This window comes from Nylanderia fulva, unplaced genomic scaffold (assembly GCF_048542155.1).
Source record: "Nylanderia fulva isolate GAGA-0341 unplaced genomic scaffold, ASM4854215v1 Scaffold5, whole genome shotgun sequence".
Taxonomy (NCBI): domain Eukaryota; kingdom Metazoa; phylum Arthropoda; class Insecta; order Hymenoptera; family Formicidae; genus Nylanderia; species Nylanderia fulva.
In genome coordinates this window covers 5,408,131-5,431,753 of record NW_028190587.1, presented here as the reverse complement: position 1 = coordinate 5,431,753, position 23,623 = coordinate 5,408,131, and the positions used below count along the sequence as shown (strand labels likewise).

Sequence of the window (23,623 nt, the reverse complement as noted above, 5' to 3'; positions counted from 1 at the left end):
GTATTAATTAGATGGTATATACACAGCAATTAATCGTTAGATATTTTTGCAAATTTTTAGAGTTAAAGTATTAAAATAAATAAATCGTAAAAACTTTTGATATACAAATTCATGCAGATATGAAAAGAATTAGTAGAAGTCAAGCGCGGCTATTGGGTGCAATATATATTCCTCTTTACTTATTTAATATTTTTAATTTATTTAAATATTTATTTAAATAATTTAAAATACTTAAAATATAATTTATTTAAATTATATTTATTTAAAATTTTATATTTCTCTGTACTTGTTTTGAATGTTTTAGAGTTTTTATCTTGAATGTTTTAATTCTTCCTTTGGACCATTCTGAGCATATCAATTAATTAAAAAAATTCCACGTATCCTTGTTCTCCATTTCGTTTGTTGCGCGAGGACTTGCTAGGAATGTAGGATAAGGATGTGGATTTATACAGGTGGATTTTTTCACTAATTGATATGCTGAGGGAAGGACCGAAATGTTCAAAATAAGTATAGAGGAATTTAAAAATAATTTGATTGCCCTTAATATTTGTGCTTTAATATATATCTAGCCTTTTTCATATCTGAATCCGAATTTATTAACAGTTAAGAAAATTAAGGTTCTCTATATTAATCGAATTTATTAATTAATTGCCATTGATCGGCGATACTAAACGATACATCGTGCTATTCAGAGGCCCGTGACGGATTGGAAAAATATATACTTATGATTTGCATTTAAAAATTCGAATTTAAAAATAATTTGCTTGCATTTAATATCTGTGCCTTAATATCTAGCCTTTTTCATATGTGAATCTGAATTTATTAACAGTTAAGAATTCAGGTTCTCTATATTATAAATTGAATTTATTAATTAATTCCAACTGATCGGCGATACTAAACGATACATCGTGCTATTCAGAGGCCCGTGACCGATTGGAAAAATATATACTTATTATTCGCGGATGTAATAACAATGTCATTACCGTTCCGAAGGCCCCTTCAGCGAGCTTGGAAAGCATGCGAAGGCGATGCCGTGGGAAGAGCGGTACGCTGGTCTGCTCCAGACGTCTCTTCAGGGCTGAGAGTACCTCCTGTTGAGTCGGCGACTGCAACACGAAAGCGCAAATGCATTGTGCGAGCTATCCGGACGATAATCAACGATCTATGATCACGCTAGTCGCGCTGGGGCGCATCGTAGGTATCGCAAGATCTACGACCGTCATTCGACGAACGGCTTTGCCCTCTTTGACCCTCGCGTTCGCGTTTCGCGGATTATCGGACGTACAAGAGAGAAAGGGAGCGCACAGACCTGTAATATGACTTACAAGTGTTCCATTGATCGTGAACTTATTGTCGATTCGTAAAAGCCGACAGACTGTCAGATAGGATGTGGTATTTCTTCGATTTTCATCAGAAAAAACGCTCTTAGATGAATGACGTAAAAACAGATACAAGTTGAATTATTATTTTACTACTTGTGAATTTTTGCAAAGATTGATGCAGCGCAATTTGCATCTTGATTGTGAAGTGTTGTATGAAAATTAATGAATTCGTAGCGTAAGTAGGGGGACGATATACGTGAGACTCGCTTCTAAAACTCGGTGCTATCAGAAATGAGAGTGATATGAAAAGAAATAATGTCGAATGCGTCGGTTTACGGATAACAGTGAATCCACCGAGAAGGATGATTGGCGTTGCTACGAAGCGTCAAGGCCAGACTCCGACGCGACACGCGGGGTGAAATGTTTTGACTGTTTCGAGTGGCGCTGTCGGATGTCAATCATGCGCAGACGTCTCGACGTAGACACGGGCACTTTCGGATCCGGAGCGTCCCGTTCCGAGCATTGTGCTCGGATCAATCTCGATTCACGCCGCGGAAACCGTATACACAAACCGCGATACCAGATGTGTCTATCCACGGGACACACGTGTAGCCTGACGCATAGAAAGGACTCACTCGACGGTGAAGAAGCTGTTCGCATTCATGACTTTGAGGGAATCGATCGTGGAACAGGACGGCAAATGCTTATATCAAGTTTTCTTCCTTTACATTTCTCGAATAAATGTGTAAAATTTCGATCGTGGAGAGAATATATTTACGATCAAGATTATTACAGTAAACAGTGTTGTGGTTAGATGATTGTAAAATTAACTATAGATGAAGATGGGATAAAAATATGTAAATTCATCTTAGATAAGATGATGATTTTGTTTTAAATATATCTAGATCAAATTATATGGTGATTCATCTAGATAATTTTCTATATAATAATTTTAAGACTGCTTATGTAAACACAGTTATAAAAAATGTAAATTATAAAATGCGTATATAAAAATATATGTATATATATTTTTTTTTATTTATACATTTTTATCGCATTTTTACTGCTTAAGTTCTACTATTTAAGTATTTTTATGTGTTATGATTCTAAACCAAAATTATTTGAAAATTATTCGAGATAATTTGGTAAAGATAATATTTTATTTCTAAGATACAGATATAGATAATACATATTTTTTATTATTTATATAAAGATAAGATGACGCCAAAGTTTTATCTAGATGATCATCTATATAATTTTATTTAGATAATAGCAAACACTGACAGTAAAAAATATAGACATTTTGATTGTCTAAATCATGACGAGCGACGGAATCTCGCTCCTCGCGTTCGTGAAACAAATACGAAATAAAAATCGTCACAAACTTTTAGAGCTCACAATTTTTTCTATACGAGATATATTTCGTTTTTTGTGATTGTCTAGGTTCTTCGTAAAATTAAACGCGTCTATAGGCAAATAAAGCTATTCGTATGAAATATATAATCAGCCAATTAAATCCGGTGAAAATAATTCATATTTAATGCATATCCTACGCGATGTTATTATGCTTGTCGCCTGTAAAATCCATCAGAAATGAGCTACACATGTGATACTTAAAACAAAAAAAATTATCCAATGCGTCATAAAATTTGGTATGTACAAGCCGTGTGTTTTCGCCGATACGTGATACTCCACATCGTGGGGAGGTTGGTCATGAAATCAATTCCTATCGCGTAATATTTTTGTGATGTCGACCGAGTCGACACTCGGCTGCTAGAGGCTGGGGACGGTTGAAAACGTGATTACACGACGCGCTTTCTCTCCGCAATTAACGGAGCGAACTGGCCCGGAAGCCGCCGGACCGCGTAATGATGATACATTCCACGAGGGTTGCAGCGTATCCGCGAAAGGGCCCCCTGTCCTGTCGACGCGTCCTGTCGACGTCGAGTTCGTTCACTGCAGGCCGGCCGCGACTGCGATCGATCGATCGATTTCATCGTGGACGCCCGCGTTGACTACGTCGCAGTCCCCGGCTTTATTTCCGGCGCGTGTCGGACGAACCGCGATAGCGATTTATTGTCTAAGCAGAGAACGGGGCGTTACACGCCGGCCGTTTTTGCATCGCCATTCGGGTAGTTCCCTCCAATTATCCTTCTCCGAGCTCCCGTGTCGTTTCTGTCACAGTGATGATATCTCGCGGGAACCGATCGCGGAGATCGCAGCGTTAATTATTTCCGTTTCGCGACAGTGTGTAGTATAAAACTAGCGTAATAGAGATATCGTTTTTTTTTTTATATATCACAGATATACTAGAGATGAATAAAAATGTTTGTTTTAAAGAATATTCATAAAAATACTGAGAATGGTGGATTACTTGTTTAACAGGACGAGTGGACAATATTTTAACACATTGAATCTCGAAAAAATATAAATAGACTAAACATTTTTGATTCTATAGATTAATTATAAAATCTACAAATTATTTTAAAAAGTTTGGGAGTATAAAATACATATGTGATTTTTGCAAACATTATTCTGTTGGATTAGGCTTCAACAGTTTTTATATAGCAATGTAGTCATCAAATGTGTGTTCGTATACGTAGATAATCACGCGATAGAAGGAATAATACGATTTGATCACTACGATATCTTTATGATCTATTATTTCCGAACATGAAAGGTGCATAAATGCGAACGGACGTTTTGTAGAGAGCTCTCGCTGCATCGTACGGAATGTTTGCCGATCTCCAGCTGATCGGTATCGCTATTTATCAATGGCCGACACGAAAAAAAGGCATCTGTCAGTATCGATCACGCGCTTTTAAATTGACCTTCGGCCGCGATCCCGTGATTCTTTTTATACCGATGGAGAACCCAGGGGATCGTCTCGCGTGTTTCATGTCGACCCGGAGGGGTTCCTGCGCTCTTTTCCGCCCTCGTGCAGTGTTCTGGCATTCTGGATACGAGCTACGTTATACTGTACCCACGGGAGGTATATCCGCCCCAAATGTTCCGCGCTCGTTCCACCATATTGATTTAAATTATTAATTGTGAATTTATCTCCGTCCAGGTCGGAGAGTTACGTTTATTGCCGCGTCAACCATGCGCATTTTTTTCGGTTGTTTATTTATGCACAGCTATTTGTAAGATCAGTCGGCGTCAGTCATTGAATTTTAATGTCGTTGACTTTCGATCGTTCTTGCGATATTTGCGATTATCATATTTTGTGCCAATTAAAAAAACATATTTCGTTCTGCTCCATTTTTATCTTAACAATACATTAATTCTTCTTTGGATTTTTTTTTATTATTATACATATATAATTTTTATAGTCTTATAATATAAATATTTCTACCTTGATTTATTTTCCATATTATAAAATTGCCAACTTTTTTATTTCGATTTATATCGTGAGCTCTAGGTCTCTGTCGGGCTTTTTCGATATACATATATATTCATCGTTAATTAGTGCAGATTAAACAATGTGAAATTAAATTCGTACACAGTTGGAAAATTTGTGTTTTCTTGTTAAAAACGATCCCCGTTAAAATTTTCGTGTTAAATATTTGATGCATTCATGTGTTAAGTCAACATACTGCTGTTGTGCTAATTGAACTTAAATGTTAAATTATTAAAACAAGTGAAAAAGGGTGTAAAAATGTGCATCTATTTTTAATATTACATAATAAATGTTTTATTTGTGACAAGATTTATCCGTTAAAATTTACAGAAAAAATAATAAGTGGGGAGGATAAACTCTAGAATCAACATATTTTTCGTTAACTTTTAAATTAAAATTATGTTAATTTTACACAAAATTTATTTGAAATTACTTCAAGTTTTGCATATATTTTGTGTTAGAATATTAACACAGTATTCGTGTCTCCATTTAACACATTTTATATTATGTTAAATTAACACAAAAATTTCTGCGACTGTTTGGGACATGTGATATTATCGATTAAATTTAACAGAAATGTTTCAACTATGTAAAAAGAATAGAGATAGGGATTGCGAGCGACTCACCTTCTTGTCCTCGGTCTTCGCAGCCCGCGAACTCTTGGAGAAGAGGCTGTCCTGATCACCGGTGGCGCTGGAGACGGTCGCTCCGCGGCCGGCGCCGGCGTCCTGATTGAGCAGAGGCACCGTGCCGAGTTCCGGTACCGCATAATCGTACGACGTGTCAACTGCACCATTCGCGTACACCGCTGCGGATGATATAGCAAAGGAGGAGCGAGCGCAGAAGGGGATGGTGTATTGATTGCGGTCAGAGCAAATGCTTTGTTGCCGGGACGTATGTGGGTGCACCGCCGTTGGCACAGGAGCCGCGGCGATTGAATGTGTGAGTTGATGGTGTACGTATACATATGTAGGATGCGCGTATCTCTGTATGTATGTATGTATGTGTGTGTGTGTGCGTAATCGCGAATACGTGCCGTATAGATATTGGTGTAGGCGCGTTCGAGCGCCGCATACCTGAGTGATTGATGTTGGTGCCCTTGTTGTTCAGCATCATGTCTTTCATCTCCATAACGACGGTGCTGTAGCTGTAGTACGGCGCGTACTTTAGCGCCTGGTACGGCTCTTGGTAATCGTCCAACTTTACGATATCCAGGAGACGATTGCCGAGATCGCGCGGCAAAGTCGGTAGCGAACCGCCCGCGTATCTGAAAGAGAAAGGATTCCGATTCGAGAATGAAGCATATCGTTACATCGCTTCGACTTTTTTTTAATTTCAGATCTTGCACTTGCAATTTTTACGACGTCCTTTTTAACATGTCTATGTGTTATACAAACTGTCAAACGTAATATTAAATATGATTTGTATATACGACATTTAAAAAGAGGACCTTGTGTATATACAAAATGTAGCCAGGTAAAACTTTGACTTTGCGAATTATGCAGCTCTCGCTTTTTAGGAGCAGCATATTTTCTACTTGTGAATTTTAGCATCGCATGTACGGAGCGCGCGCGGTCCATCAAAGACCCAAGCGTAACATTCGCACGCCTACTTGAAGTTGCACGTTACACGTTCTCTTTTGGTTCGAAGCTCTCGCAACTGCAATATCGGATTGCACAAAGCGAGCAGGGGGTTGAAGGGGGATGCAGAGGGGGAGGATCGATGCCGAAGCTCGTGCGGGATGCTTCCGAGTTACGAGGCGGCCGGAGGATCTTCTCTGGAGACATTCGTGCTGCACAAACTCGATATATTGCCCGAGGATGTCCGTTATTGGACGTTATTGGACGTCCGCTAACGAGCGTGGTGGATGGAAAGTTTATTGGAAGGCCGGCTTCCGTCATCGTGTTGAGCGTGTCCTGAGCGGACACAAACTTGGAAGAAATGAGGAATACGCGGCCTCGTGTACGGGGTGATCGTGCACTATCATTTAGCTTCGCGAATGCAAAAGCCCAATAATTTTTTTTTCTCTCGCGTGATCCTATATTTGCCTATCCAGACATTCGTAATCGCGTAATGAACAAGGTTGTCTATTAGACAATAATAATTATTCAAAGACAAATTGATTTTCATATTTTGGACGAAAGACAATATGACTTTCAACATTAAGAGTTATTTTTATATTGGATTTTATTTTATATTTTCATACTTTCAATTTATATTTTAATAAATTTTAATGAGATTTTATTAATGTGCTTAAAAATACATTTTATAAATGTATTTTAACGATTCATATTTTAATAAACTCTAATGAGATTTTATTAATGCTTGAAAATACATTTAGAGATTGGAGGGAATTATACCTGTAGGTATATTTTAGTACCGTTTTTTGCATTGATAATATTGTTATAGAATAATACATAAGACCGCGTATCGATTTTGGTATAGCTTTGCCCTTCGGTCGTTTATTTTCGCATTAATTATCAAGTGATAGGTAATCTCTCTCACCTTTCATCGTCCTCCAGGGTATACGCCATCAAAGCCGCGCCTTTCTCGACAGTAGCGCAGGTAGAACCTAGATGCGACGGGGCTTTGCCGGTCATCGGACTGGCGAAGCACTTGCGTTGCCTGTGTCGCGAGACAATCAGAAATATCGCCACGCCGAGTGAAAGTATCACGGCGGAAAGCACGCCGATCACGACCGCCATGTACGTAGGGTCATCGTGTTTCGCAGTTGAAACCGGAAGCTCGCCCTCGGCGGCGCCATTCTTCTCCACGAAGACGTCGCTCTGAATCGGCGATTCGGTTGTCGGTGCCTCCTCGGGCGTAAAATTCCCGTGTGCTATGTCTGAAAATAAAAAAACAGAACAGATAATAACAATAATTTTGAAATATATCTTAATTATATATTTTGGTATGAATTTTTTTATTAACTAATTGTTACTCGAACATATACATATATTTGCAACAAGTTCTCGAATATATTTTATATCTTAATTTTCCAATGCATGATTTTCTAAACTCATACTGAACAAACTATAAATGTCCAATGCAGCGTTCAGTGAAATTTGATACACTGTAATGCTTTGTAATATTATCTATAATTATCGTGGTACGCTTGCAATTAATAATTATCATTATCATTATTATTATTATTGTTATTATTATTATTATTATTATTATTATTATTATTATTATTATTATTATTATTATTATTACATATCCGGTATTATCTTTGTTATTATTATGATCGCTATATTGTTCTGTTTGTATTAGATAATCTATTACTTAAGCTTTTCATATGTACATTCTAAACTCTTTGATGAACATATATATAATCTCTACAACTATATTACTGAAAAATATAATAGATTTATTCTCTCTCTCTCTCTGTCTCTCTCTCTCTCTCTTCTGCCGTTTAATTCAATACAGATACTGTTGACGTAAACTTGAACAAACGGTAGCACGCTTTTCTCATAAAAGAGCACATCTGATATACGCACAGATTAACCTAATCGTGTATAAGATACACGCAAAGATCTATACCTTTGAGGACCAAGGATTACAAAACTTGTACGTGCGCGAGATAGACGTGCGGGTGCATATGTAGAGCGCATAATTAACCTATATATGCGCTTTGACGTACGACTTAACTAAGGATACTGCTAGGATATACGAAGTTCGTTACGAGGAGGGTCGTTTGGTTCACTTCTCTCGTAAACGCGAGAGATAACGTTCCCCATTTATTATCATCGCGATATCGCATGAAAGAGACCGGCGGGGCTTTCATCATATAAACATATTATATTACGCTTTTGTCGATGGGCTGTTTTGTGCACAAAAATTGCGTAATTAAACTCCCGCTGTTTGTTCTTTCGGAGCGTAATTATACGCGTCATTTTCGTGTTTAATAATGCGCTTTAACGAAAAACGATATGATACGCTTTTCCGTTCTCTCGTCACAAGGCAAGGGGATTACGTTTCATCTTGCTACAAATAATTACGAAATGAGGAAAATGTATTACTGATAAGGATTACTTTTAATGCAAAAAGTGCATTGATATTACATATTCGTATATAACACAATATTTTTTCTTCAATTCGTGTTTTAGCTTTGATTTTTTATTTTGTAAAATTAAATTTTGAATATATTGTTAAGAAAATAATACTTTTTAGCTTGTTTTTTTTATTTATTTAAATGATGTAATATTCTAAATCATTACTTTTTGACGGGTAGACGATTTTTAAATTCTATTTTCGTCAGGACTGACGCGGTCCTATTTTTCGGCGAATATGGTGTCACCCATTCCTGTCATTGTACTTTACGCGCCCGGTCGGTAGAACAAGAAATAACATATATAGGAAGAAACGAAAAAGAATCGCGCACACGGGAGCAACGTGCACAGATTCAGCGGTACAGCTTCCTAGTTTGCAGCTGAAACCTTTTTGTGTAGCACACTCGCGTATGGAATTCTTCAGCAAGTTCTTGTTTGAATTTTTTTCGCAGAAGCGCGCTACGAAAACTCTATTTCGTCGTTTTACGTGCAGTAAAATAACTTCATTTTGATGCAATTTCTGCAAGATTGGGTCGGATTATCTTTCTAAAACTCTGCTCGTCTACATATTTCGCAGAATTTTAACATAATATATGATCCTGTTGCAAATTGCATATGTGTCGTAAGAGGAAATTAATTGAAATATTTAATGTCAAACGTACTATCATATAATTACGAATTCTACCAGAGTATATTTTATATTTACGTTCTGCATATTAGTAAATCAAATAAATATCCGATCATGTCACGAACATCGGCAGTTTAGTGTATATAGTTCTCTCACACCACTTCTATCGAATGATTTAATGTCTCATATGGGCAACGTGGCTAACTGGTATATTTTTAATTAGTAACAACTAACAATTCATTAGCAATTCATTAGCAATCAGGAAATAATTTTAAACGATACATATGAATATGAAGAGAAATTACATTTTGCTCCTGGCGATGTTTACTCGATCGACTAATGAGCTCATAATTATCGACATTTGATTGGCAGTTCAGATAACTTGGAATTGATTTCTTTCCCTTGATAAAAATTTGATATGAAGCCATTATTGCAACTTTCTCATTCTCCATGCAATATTATATTAATTAATTATTGAAATAAAGATTTTATTAATATCTATTCAAAACTAATTAAAAAATAATTTAGCTAAAAAAATCATGGTCGAAGTAATCGTTTAAAATATAAACTAGGAATATCTCTTCCCTAGAAATAGAGAAAAATTTAATGTCGCTATAAACTTGAGACACCTAAGGAGCATCACTTTAAACATTATTTAAAAATCTTCAACAATTCACAAAGACGGTCCGCTTTTTACGTCGCGGCGAGACTTTATAATTTAAGAAAAATGCGTGCTCTTATTTTCGCGAAAGGGAGATCTCTGGGGGCGAGAAGAAATCTCGGGGGTCGTTTTCGCGGAGAGGCGGCTGCGCTCTCACACCCCTCTTGCATTTTCCGCGAGAGTCGTTTTGGATATATCCAGCGCTCGCGCGCGAGAATATAAATTTCTTCAGACGCAATCCCGACGCGCGGTTCCCGCGAATCGTCGGCGGGAACATTTCTCCGAAAGTCGGGCTCGTAATGCGCGCGCGAGAGGACCGGCCTAGGAGATAATAGGAGATCCGAAAGGAGGAAATCACGCCGGCGGAGCTTCGTTGTCGCGCAACCTACCCTATACCATCCCTCCGCGTGCGGTATTCCGTCGCGAAATTCCCAGCAGGGTTTACGCCGGGCGGAAACAAAGCTGTCGTCGCGTTTGATATTGGCTGGCTCGACGAGAGCGTCATTCACGTCGGCAGGACGAGCTCACCGACGAGAGCCGCGATTCCGCATATGAAATCTGATATTAAACATTCTTTATGTCGGTGGGTGGTCGACCGGAATTGAATCGGGAAAAGAGCTTTTGCGGAGGTGTCAGGATTACCGCGCCATCTTAATAGAATTTACTGACTACGTGCGATGTCGAAATTTGCAATGATAATGATAGATGATAAATTGCGTTACCACACGGTAGAAAACAAGAATATAATTACTACTGTAATTCTCAGAAAAAATATCTTGTGATGCTTTTATTTATATTGGATTTGTTTAATGATTGGCGCACTGTCCTTTTAATGAGAATAACTTGTATAATTCTTGAAAGAATAATTTGAAAGTTATATAACCGGCGTTATATGGATTGTTAATAATTATGAAAAATGTGATAGCATCTTGATACCATATATATTTACATCAAATATAAAAGAAATATATTTTACGCAATTAAAAAAAACATTTATCTTGTTTTTTACTTCTATAAAAGAAAGCCATTTTATTTTAGATTTGATATTTATCATACATCTTTTCGATTTATAATATGCAAAAAACGCGTTTTCAAATATCAAAAAAGTTATGAAAAATAGAACGTGCAGCTTTTACAGCTCGATGAACGAAGCAAATCTCCGCGATCGATTTAATTTACGTCCAATTGGAGCCGATAGATGAAATTAGCATCGAATTATCCGGTAAGCGCGTCTCGAATAAATATTTTTCAAAGCGCGCTGGAACCCACGCGATACCACGACTACCCGTTTAATTATAGCGTCACGTTGCGCCCCGCGATTATTTCGCCATCAAAACAATAACAGTTAAAGGGAGAGAGAGAGAGAGAAAGAGCGAGACGCATTCCGGCTGTATATATACTTTGGTCTGGAACCTAACTAGATTTACGATTGGATCAGGATGTTGCGTGACAGGGGTGGGCTGCGAAACTTATGAATTTTGCACACATAAATTATCGTCCGGGGATACGCAACGAAATGTCATGTTTTCTCTTTCTTGGTTTCTATTTAACGCAGAAAAAGAAACAAAAAATAAAAGCAAAAACAGAAGAAGAAAAGGGATGAGACTTCGTCCTCGTCGTCTTCGTCTTCGTTATCGCACATGTTCGCTGCTCGCGTTTCTTTTGCCTCGCAGCTTACAAGTCGAGAAGGATTCGACGACGACAAGACGACGTGGACGTCGACACGGTGCATGTGCAAATGCGGCGCGGATGCAGCTGACGCTCGACGTCAAATGCAACTAATGCGGCATCTTGATCTTCGCGCCCGCCGACATTTCGCTCGTCGGTCTTTTAAACTGATTTTCGGGGCTGAAAATTGCCGGAGCTTCGTTTCGCTCGTGACCTCGCTCCCGATCTCCGGGGCTGATCTTAATTGGGATCGGAGAATCTTCCCGTCGACGGCGGGGATAAGCCCGACCATCGTCGGTGTTCCGATCACGTCAGATGTCACCGGCAATCGGCGCTCTTTGTTTTATTCCCGCGGGATAACGCTGTGACGTGGTTTAGAGAGCATTGTTTTCGGGTCACACCGTCGTGGAGTGCCGTGGCACATATGCGACGGTTTACATGCTAAATAATCGCGCGTCGAGGCGAGAGATAATGTATGATTGTTAGTAGGTCAATACTTTCGAAACTAGCCCGTGCATGAGTTAATCCTTGACCTGTGATATATTATCGCCACGATATTACCGCATCGATCCACATATCCCGTAGGCACACACATTGCGAATGTATATAGGGGAAGGAGATAAGAGCAGGGGTCATTTGCACTTGGAATTAGTACAAAAATTAAGAATTTGTATTGCATGCATGAAAAATCAAGAACTTTTTTTTATGTGTTTTTTCTTATCAAATTTACGCCTTTCCAACGGTGCTAGGCTCTTATTGCCATTTATTTACTTATTTATTTTTAGATTAAAAGAGCCATAGATTTAATTTTTAGGGTTGGAATTTATTTGCATATTTAATATAAAAAATGAAAACAACAAGAAAAGTAAGCTGGAGAAAATTCTGCGAATGCCCATGGATAGGAGATATTCGTAATATTATTAATCGAGAGAAATGGCATTGTAATCTGAAACTAGGTAAGCAGATGCGCGACATCCAAAGACAATGAGATAAAAAAAGAAAAACGCGAAAATACGTGGGTGGAACCGCGGACCGATATTGCGGATTAAAGGATTCCAAACAATTCGCGGATGCTGCGTTCTCGAACAAATAATGTGATCGATAAGCCGAGCGACTGCACAAGCGTATAATGAATTTGAACCGCGTCTGTTTAAAAATAAGCGTAACGATTGGCTCGGTATCCGGTTAGTCGTTATCGGGTATACCGCCGATACTTTGGTTATACTACAAAGCCGCGCAAGAACATCGAATAATTACGCGGTAATAATCCCCGTCCGATAAGGATAAATTAACTTCGCCAGGAGCGCCGCGACCCTTTACGCAGAGAGCGGTGTAGTCTATAAGGATAATATTAACGAGCCAAGTTTAAGTACATTTTTCGCGTCGCTCCTGCCTTTGTCAATTAATAATCGACTACCGGAAGAAGGAGAGGGAGAGAGAGAGAGCGCTTTTAAGTTGGTCCAATGAGAGAGGGAGTTCTTCCGATAACGCTCGAAGCACCAAGTCCTGGGGTAGAACTCGTGATATATAAGAGAGGATGAGAGAGACAGGGACACTATTTATATTTGAAATATTTAAGAAACCGCTATAGTGTGAGCGATCGCTCACAGTGAATCATTTTTCATGGGTGAAAAAATGGATGTATATAATTTGGGGGCAAGAGAAGGCATTTGGCCCCTCTTAGAATCATTAAAAAGATATTTTTGCATTTAATATGAAAAAAATAAAAATAATAAAAAAATTGAGTTTAAAAAATTAACAAAGTACAAAAAAAACCTACGGACGGCCCGTGTGTCTGTGTGAGAGATAGAGATGCGGTGACTTTGATTTTATGAAAAAATCCATGGCTAGTCTTCTCGTATTTCTTTGTCCAATTATATCAGTCGACATTGGGGAGGCGACTGACGGGATGAGAAATCCTTGCAGGGCCTATGCGAAAAGGAAGAGGTGCATCCATTATCTTCTCTCTTCCGACTACATCCGGAGGTGCATCCATTATCCATCTTTCTCGGAGTGGAATCGAACGATCCCTCGCCGGTAAATTGCGAGAAAATATACGAACGACGGTCGATAAACTTTTAACGAGTTCCTTTTGTGCCGGGTGCGACAGCCGCGCGGATATATCTATAAGTCTCGAGAATCGCGGATCCGATTTGAAAGTCCTCGTCGATTCTTCCATAAAGAGGGTCACTCGTCAAACGCTCGGAGTATAAAATATTTGTAAGTTGAAACGAGATTTTTCGTTCTCTTTTTACGAACTCTATAATTACGGAAGAAGAGGAGAAAGGATTGCAGGTTAACGCAATTTATTAATGTAATTAGTAATATTTTCATTTTTATATATAAATCTGGATTTTTTTTCCGCATATCTTTGGAAAATATTCAAAAGAAATTCGCTCGCTTTTTAAACGTATAAAAATGATTACCTTTTTACTATTATATTACTTTCTTACATTGTAAAAATACGTCGTAATATAACTGTCGTATCATAAAATTTGTCAACGTAAAAGAAATTGTAAAACCAGAATAATCACAGGAGAGGCTTTGTGATTTTTGAATGAGGGCAGATATAGTACTACCGGTATTATACATTTACGTCTTCATAACGTCATTTCACAGTTGTGTTGCGAGCATTCGTTTGAAATATCATAACGACACGCTACCGAAACCCTTCTCTCTCACTTCGCTACCATATTCGCCATAGAGATCCCCACGAGGAAGCTCGAAATCCCATCCAGGAATACGATTTCCTCCCTCGCGGACACGACAGTTGTAATTTACAAACATCCGTCAGAGAGCGGTCATACTCGTGGGATGTGTGTCGTTAGCCCGCATCATTTTTCTTCGTCTTCTGTTGCTTCGGTCCGTCCCCGGTCCTTTTCGTAAATGAAGGGCGGATTCGGCGCATACGATTTTCACGCGAAAAAGAAATCCGCACCGAAATTATCTGTCGAGCCGGCTCTGGGGATGGTCAAAGGCAAAAGGGATGTTGTACGACGGTCCTGTCCGAGCAAGGCCGCGACTAAATTGCTAGAACGAAGATTGAACGAGGCGCGATCACGATGGATCGCTGCATCGAACATGCAGGGATTCGCGATGTTCGTCGTCACTTTATAAGATGCATCGATGCAACGTACTTTAAAGTTTACTTACTTTTCAAACTTCGAAATTCTTTTTCATGATTCTCAATTTTCCCAAAGAAAAAATCATATTTGAATCTCTTTTAGTAATAATAATAATAATAATAATATTGTAATAATAATAATAATAATAATAATAATAATAATAATAAATTATATGTATATTAATATAAAAATTAATATAATGCAGCTGGTGGTATTATGCAGTTAATAATTGTTAAAATTATGATCAAGATATTATGTAAAAGTTGATGCTACTTTCCTCAGTAATTGCATATCATTAGTAACTGTACAAGTCATTTTAGCGAATATCTATTCTTCGCTCCTTGCTTTAATCGACGGATCTTTTTGTGCGACATTCTCGTCACGACGTTACATTCACATCTACGCGAATCCGTTCTGAAAGAGGCGTATTTCGATGGTATATACTGTAATGCACGAGGAAGACGAGCGTTATGAATGTACCAGGGACAGAGTTTCAGATTTCCTCCCGCGGTTTATACGATCTCGTTGGTAAATCCGCTTGACAAACAACCTATACGTGAATATTTTGAACAGGAGCAGGAAATGCTCTCTTATGAGAGCTGAGTAGTTGGATATTATTATTATTATCTTACAAGTAATAGTTCATAGTTGTCTATGAATACGTTTCTTGCCGGAAGGCGTACGAGTTTTTTTTTTTCTATGAGACGTTTCTTCGGGGATTGTTATCGAAGGATACTTTGAACAATTTCCGATCATCCCTCATCGTCGATTGTTATCGGTAATTCTTTCTGGCTTTCAATTATATAACCGTAACTAGAGAATATCGTATTTACGAGTAGAGAGTTCGTCGTGAAATATAGCGCAAAAAATAAGAATGACGATTCGATTTAACGATCATTTTATGTTTCTAGAAATATCGAATTTGTAGCTGTCATTAAATGCTTTTAACAATAGTTTCGCGTTTATGTGACGTATCATAATTAATATCATCATAAATAAATATTGACCACGTGCGCTCGCACATATACACCCGCACAAATTCTTCCATATAATTGTCGCACTGCATTATTTATTTATTCTGTATATATACATATAATTTCAATAAATTTCTTTTTGTTTACACGAAAAGCTTGGTATTTATATTGCAAGCGAACAACACGATACGTAGTAACCTAATACGCTCTAGAATCAATCGACACGATTAAATTACCGTAATGATCACAATTGGTAGCAGTTGAATATTCAGCATGTTAGTTTCGTCGTTTTTATTACGATTTGCAATGTATTTTATGCGCCTGCAAAAGAGCTGTCTGGCTTGCGCCGCCGTTTTTGCATATATCCTTTGACGTAGAAAAAGAGCGGAGAGCAGAAGGAAACGAGTAAAGAGTTTCGTGCCCGCTTTATGATCTCGTCGCTACGTCGCTAAGTCCTCTCGGCAAACGACCCTTTGTACGTAAATACCTTGAATAAGAGCGAGGATGTTCTTATCTCCCATTAGTTCGTCGCGTAATTTCTCATTACAATGCGAAGATTACGGTTTCCTCAGAATTACTGAATTTCAGTCAACGAACCAGAAAATCTGTTCCTTCCTGCTTCAGTTAAGGTTACTTCCGCACGAAATACTGCACAGAATTATTAGTATGATCTCTTTGAAGATTCATTACTTATACATATTGAAGATTCATGTATATATACATATAAATGCATACGGATACAGTTTTCCCAATTAACGCGAAAACGTTTCGAAAATTTACGTAAAGAAAATTACCTTCTGTTTTTTCTCAACATTGTATTAATTCGTATTTCTCATTAGTTGTAACTCATTTTCTAGAATGAGATCTTTTTGTCGTCATAATGGAAGAAATACAAAAATATATTGCATCAAGATTTAAAATACAAATGGCATGAGATTTAAAATGGATTTAACAGATGAAAACTTGCATTGTTATTCTATTGCTCGAACAAAGAATTTTTTTTCTGTGCGTGAATAGAACGGAAAGAAAGCAAAGCTGTGTCACATCAGCGAACGGTTCATCGTGTGAATCTTTATAATAGAGGCTTTCGAAAGCTACTAAAAGTTATCCTTACATGGACGATATGTACCAAACTTATCGAAAGTTCCGTATCGCCTATAACCGTTCGATGACTTGCTCACCTGCTTTTCTGTGCGTTTCTATGCGAAAGCCCTTCTTTTCGCAGGGGAGATTGAAGGGTGACTTTAAAGGATGAGGAATGATCGCGATCTCCCAGCTTTGTGTCGCGTTTCTGCAGAACGTTCGCTATGTATCATAATACGTGACACTTTGAGCCCGTGGAATTACCATATGTCCCTTTATAAATCAGATATAGGAGCAGTGCTACGAAAATTTTCATCTCGTTATTGTTATATCGTTTTATTAAAATGTAAATTCGCGCTTTTCTATATAATAGAAAAATATTTTTGTGTATTGGAGGTTGATCGACAAATTTATTTGTTTTTTCTTATATATATATTATATATATATATATTTTTTTTTACATTAGAAAAGAAAATATTATCGATCTTTTTAACCAACATGATTTAATCAATTAATTATGAATATCTATTTTATATGTAAATGATTTTTATATCAAAATAAAATTGCAAATCTTTTTTAGAACTATTATTATTAGGAAGAAATGTTTTTGGTCGAAGTATATAGAATATTATTCGTTTTTTTATCAAAATAAGCAGATGTATTATTTTTGTGTGGCATTAATCGATAATTATTATTACGAATTCGTTTAGTCACGATCGTTCGTTCCACTCGTTTATCCTGAGCGGAAGTTTTCTCGTTTTTATGCAAAACAAGGTGACGCTTGAAAAGATAAGGAAGTATGACTATGCAGTTTCGCGGTATAATTGTACGTTTGACCTAATTTATTATATGAGTTCGTCTCGTTTCTCTGAACTGTCAATTAATAGATATTAAAATATACGTATTTAGAGCATGTATGTCCAAGTTTTTCAAAGTTAAAAATATCATGACTTGATCTTTCCACATTCTAAGAACTACTCGTGCCGTAATTTACTATGCAACATGTTCCAGAAATGTCGGTTTTAATTTTATTTCAGATCAATAATGCGTGACAATTTGTGGTACAATTTGACGAGATATGTGTTTTGTCGCGAGAGAAATTTTTATGCGATATTCTGTAATAACGGCGCTATCGCGCAAATAGATAACAGCGATATAATTCTTTGCAATTTTATTAATGGAACCGTATGCAAATTTTAGATATAACATTTAACGATAAGGATTTTACGCGGCAAGATATTCGCAGTATATATTATAATATGCTGATATCGCTGACACATCGTTTCTCATAGGTTCTATCCCGTGATTATAAATCCTTTTTATTCGACATTGGCGCACTTGTAAACGCGGATAAACTCCTCGCAAGATGCGATTTTTATCGAATCCGTGTTAAATCAGGCGGAAACGCGGAAACGGGTGGGACGAGGCGAAAGTCGCTTTCAGAATCGCGCGCATTCGATATGGAGACATACCTTCCCCGCGATTTATATCTTCGTTGATAAAGCGCCTTCCCTCTGTCTAACGCTATACCGCGTTCTCTTATCCTCCCCGGGAAACCGATCGTGAAGAAAAGGGAAGTTGATTTCTGTCGAGTGAATGCTAAATCGAATCGCAGTCGATTTTTCTGTACGCGCGATGTCAAAACCGGAGAGATGCCACTTAAGGAGACAGGTGGTATAGATTATATTGCATGCCTCTCTTCCATATGTTTCCCTCTTCTCCCAAGTATCCGTCCGTTTTAAAATAGCTGCACGATATACACGATAAACCATTGTCAATTATCGCACGTATCAGTTTAAATCAACTTGGAGATTTATTTTTTCGATGATTGACAGGCGGCAATCGTTGTTCCGAGGGAGCAAAGACGGAGGAGGGATGCGGGTTTGGTTGCGCCGAATTGGAATGAAATGGCAGAATCGCAAAAAGAAATACATTCTCCATCGACCATCTCTCTGGTTACGGAGGCTGGTACCATGAAACGATTTCGCGTCACGAGCAGAAATTTTCGTCCCTAGTTCCGCCGCGCGATGCGACGTTCCACGTCTCTTTTTTTCCTCTCTCGGTGCCAGCCATTGTTTTTGTCCGTTATGGCGCGCGGATCAGCGTAGAAATATATATATCCTCTCTCGTTCGAGGGTTTTAATGTATTCCAGAATTTCGGCCAGGCACGTCCTGCTGGACGCTGTCACGGGATAGATGGACGAGAGATGATGGATTCAGTGAAATTAAATGACGTATCGCGTCATCTCTTTTTAGTTACGCGCCGTGTTCTACCTCCCACGCACCACCGTCCGTAAAACATCGAACGAATAAATTTTCTGTTGCCCTAGTTGTCTCGATCACGATTATGGAGATTTTGAACATTGAATTTAAACTGTACGTTTGTATCGAACGCTTTTGCTCGCTCGCTTGCGCGCGCGCGCGCGCGCGCGTGAGTCGACTGCACAATAAAGTTTCATAAATTTCTTAAGAGAAAACATTACGTTTTTCTCTCCGACTCTCCGCGTTTCTCCGGATAAAAAGATGACGCACAATTTTCTACGTCTGATATACGTTTAGCTGTGCTTCCTACATTTTTAAACTTTCATTAGACGTTATTATTTCTTCCTTAATACATATTATAAAGGCTGAAGATATATAGAAAAGTTTGCCGTCTTATGTATTAAGAGAAATATTTTTTAATGAAAAATTTAATAATTTTTGAGATTTATATCATTAATATTAATTAAGAGTATATAAAAGTATAGAATAATTATATATAATCATAGATAGAAAATTATTTAATAATGACTGATTTGAATGCATTTGATAAAAAATTGAGAGAGAGAGATAATATGAAATTATTTTTCCGAAATAAAAATAATATATCTTATGATACGATTAATTGTCTTACCAGAATCGAAGGTTACTTCGCTGACCATGATCCATCGATCCGAGAAATGGAGTCTTAGCTTAACGAATTTTCCAACTCGATGATGAAGTTTGATCGTAATATTTCGGGAAGTCTCAAAGATCTTGTCCTCCATGTAAGTGTATGTAATTGGTTCTCCTGTGTAATATTTCCCGCCAATACTGAAGAGTATGTCGACTTGAGAAAACACCTGTAATTCGAAAACCAAAAACTCTGAATATCTTGAATGCAAATTAGTATATAGTACTACATAAATAGATAAATAGAAATAGATGACTTAGAAAAAAAAAGATATACACGTGTTGTGTTATATAGCTCTATATATATTTATTCGAAGAAAATATTTATTAATAAATAACTCTAGAGTCGAGAAAGGTAATGGTACGGATTATGCAGTGAATAAGCGTTCAAGTAAAATTTATCGTACGTATTACGCGCATGAGTGTCTTGTCGGCATGAAAGAGGAAACACAGTACGTATTTCGCAACAGCAAAATTCCTATTCCGCCTCTCCGAGCTACTTTTTCAGCTCCTGAACAACCGTATCGCGCGCCCGTAAATTTTTGACCGCGGATAGCATTTTTCAGGGCTGACTACTTTCTCGTGCTCGTAAATCCATGGACGACGATCTGACAGGAAAGGAATTCCGTCGTCACGGAATGCAGGCCCTTACCCCGCCTGCTACTCCCCGATGAAATCGTGGCCCTTAAAAATCGCGCGACCGAGAGCAATCGATTCCGATATTGATCGTCGAATTTGTGCGATTAACCGCAAACTATAGTCGCGTCGACAAGAAAAAAATTATTCTTCCTACGGTTAAAAGAGTAGCTCCGGCTGATATGAAATAAAACGGATTATACCGTAGAATATTAGATAAAATACCAGCGTGCTTTGACGTTGATGGATAGATTCGACTCGAAAACCTTCAAAGAAGATTCTCACAGACAAAGTAGAGTGTGAATCGTTTTCACGCGAGAAGCGAAAAACTGTGATACTTTTGAGAATGTTATAAAAGTTTAATGTGCCCCTAAAGTTCTCGATGGAGTATATGATCTAACCATAAATCAACTATTATTCCAAGTATTATCCAAAGTCGCATGGCTTTTTTTGTTAGTAAAAGCATCGAGATAACATTCATATAAAAAAATATATATTTATATATATACTTGCTCGGCCCTGAATTTATGCGCGTTTTTTGTTCCTTTTTTTTATATAAAATTTATACAAAAATATTATTTCCTTCAAGTCGCTCGTGAAAGAAGAAAGGGAGCCGCGCATATATACGATTTATAACGTTTCTTTTCGCGAAGGATTTGCGAAGGTATATACCGTTGAAATATGGACGATCGAACGTCATCGCGGAAATACCGATGTGGGAAAGCGCAGCGTGATTGTCTAAATAATTTCGTATCTGCAAACAGTGCCGCGTGTGCAAAGTGCTTGTTGAATATTCGCAAGTCACCGGGCCGTTTGAAATTCCCGATATCTGGCGACAATGATCACAATGATGACGTTGCGGCGGATAATCCGAAATTCCGTAAGTTTCGATTAATGTTGAATAATTTCCGCGGGGCTTAAGTGAACGCTGGACTCCGTGACTATACCGCAAGCATGTTCTTGAATGCCTCCTATCTTAGCTTACGCTAGTCCACGATGGCCAGCGAGCAATTTGTCGAGGAATTCTGTGTGTGCTGTATTTCGTCGGAATTGGAGCGAGGAATATCATATCGCGTAAAGTTGATTGTCAAGGAATATAATATCTGTGTCTGACAGAACTGCGTATAAGAACTTGTATAGTGGTGGTTCTCTAAAAGTTATCGAGTTACTATACAAGTTCATGAGCGATAAATAAGTTTCTTCTGAACTAGATTTATGTGAATATATTTTTAGTAAAAATTTTTAGAAAAATCGATATTTTTCTATTGTGCGTATGCAGTATAAGAGTGTTCTAAAAAAAAAAAGAAAAAATTATTTTGGGCAAACGGCAATCGAATGGTTTATTTAGTTGAAAGATAGTAGAATTTTTGGCGTCCAACAACGAGGATCGATAATGTTTTCGTCTCAGCGCAGACATGTCAGACAATAAAGTGTCGCCAAATTCCATTCGTGATGTCTGTGTTTTCTCGTTCTTGTCTCGTATTTTACTAGGTTGGATAATACAGCCGTAGGAGAACCTCCGGAATACATTTCCAATGATGCGGTAGACAGAGAGTCGGCCTATCAGATTCGGTTATCCTAATCCGCGTCATGTAAATCCAATTTCCAGAGGTTTATCTCGCGGCAATGGCAGCCGGGAGCGATATATACCATGCGGCGGGAAGACGCGGAATCCGACGTAACAGCAGTAGTATCGACATGCCGATGCACCTTGCACGTGTAGGTGGTGCATGAATATAGGGTCGCCATAAAACTCGTTTGTGTACGAGTTTTCCGTTACTGCCGAAAGTCGTCGGGAAAAAGATGAGATATATATATACAGGGTGTATCTAAACAAGTGCGGGCAATTTTAGGAGATGATTTTTTGTCGAAAATTAAAGGTAAACAGGGAAGGGTGGTAAAAGTTAAGCTTTATTTTTTTCTCAAATCTGAGACAAAAAATGAAACTTGAGATGGATACTTTCTACCAAGAATAATAAAAAGGATATTTATTAAATTTTTGTGGATCTTGCTGTATCGTTAAGGGGATGAAACCAACAATCCCTATTTAATAAACAAAATTTTCTTCATTTTTAGAGTATATGTCTATATAAGAAATTTCCCTTAATTTTCGACCAAGAATCATCTAAAGTTTTTCGCACTTATTTAGATACATTTTTTATATCTTGCACGTGCATGTGAATTATATTTTCAGTTTGATTGGTTAAATATAATATTTTGAACGTAAGATGCAGTCGAGACGTGAAACATTAAAGACTTCCGATTTCGCAAAGCGCGTTTAAAAATGAATATCCATCAAAAAACAAGAGTATTTTCGCAATGTCGTTGAATATACATACATACGGACGTCTTAAATCTCTGCATATTTAAATATATATGACACTTTTTGACTTATTTCATATACGAGAGTATTAAAGAATTGAAGCGTTCTACCGAGAGACATAAATATATGTGAGGCAAGAGATGTAGTATCTCGCGCTAAATATAATTTATTGGCAGCGTGTTATTAGGTTGCAGACGCAGCTTTTAAAAAACGAGGTAACTATATATATTTGAGAGAAAGAGAGAATTCTCTAGAATAATTATGACAGCGCATATACATTCCATTTCGTTCCATTAGTCGACCATGAAGTTTTATGCATTACGCTGAATAGGTAATGCGCCTTCGTTCGGCCAAACACGTACCGTAGGGAACGTCCGTCAGCAAAATTGAAACGGATTTCGAGAGAGGAAAGAGCATTCGTAAATAAAATCGGCACGCCGAACGCGCGCGCGGAAGATCGTTACATCGACCCAGGCGCGCGCAATCACGCGAATTTATGCACTTTGACGAGATGGCATCTCTTACCGAATGTGAGCGAGAGATAGAGGTATTTTCTCTACTACCGGAAATATCAGACAACGAGGGGACTCGTGTCTGCGCGACGAACCTCTCCCTTTACGAAACGAGTAACGCCGGTAAATTCATTCTTCGCAAATAAGCAGATTCGTCTCTCCCTCTCGCTCCTCCTTTGCACCCTTATTGCATTACGACGCGTACTCCGGAAAATTACCTTACTCCAGAATGATCCGCGCGTGCGAGTCCGGGCGGATTTGCAGAATCCCCGGCGGAGGTCGCCGTTTTGGTGGCCGGATGTGTATCA

The 23,623-nt window shown here is 38.0% G+C and overlaps 2 protein-coding genes across 2 annotated transcripts in view; one reads left to right on the top strand and one right to left on the bottom strand.

The window, feature by feature from the left end:
- The window catches only part of LOC114941715 (uncharacterized), a 236,864-nt gene that overhangs the window by 21,470 nt on the left and 191,771 nt on the right, over window positions 1–23,623 (top strand). The gene's annotated exons all lie outside the window — the stretch shown is intronic.
- Window positions 1–23,623, bottom strand: part of LOC114941713 (discoidin domain-containing receptor 2) — a 150,875-nt gene that overhangs the window by 19,507 nt on the left and 107,745 nt on the right. The window contains exons 7-11 of the mRNA XM_029316803.2: window positions 19,807–20,014; window positions 7,228–7,567; window positions 5,799–5,989; window positions 5,349–5,530; window positions 984–1,106 (exon numbers count right to left, since the gene is read on the bottom strand). Coding sequence (XP_029172636.1) covers window positions 984–1,106; window positions 5,349–5,530; window positions 5,799–5,989; window positions 7,228–7,567; window positions 19,807–20,014 — 1,044 coding nt within the window. The remainder of the gene's footprint in view (window positions 1–983; window positions 1,107–5,348; window positions 5,531–5,798; window positions 5,990–7,227; window positions 7,568–19,806; window positions 20,015–23,623) is intronic.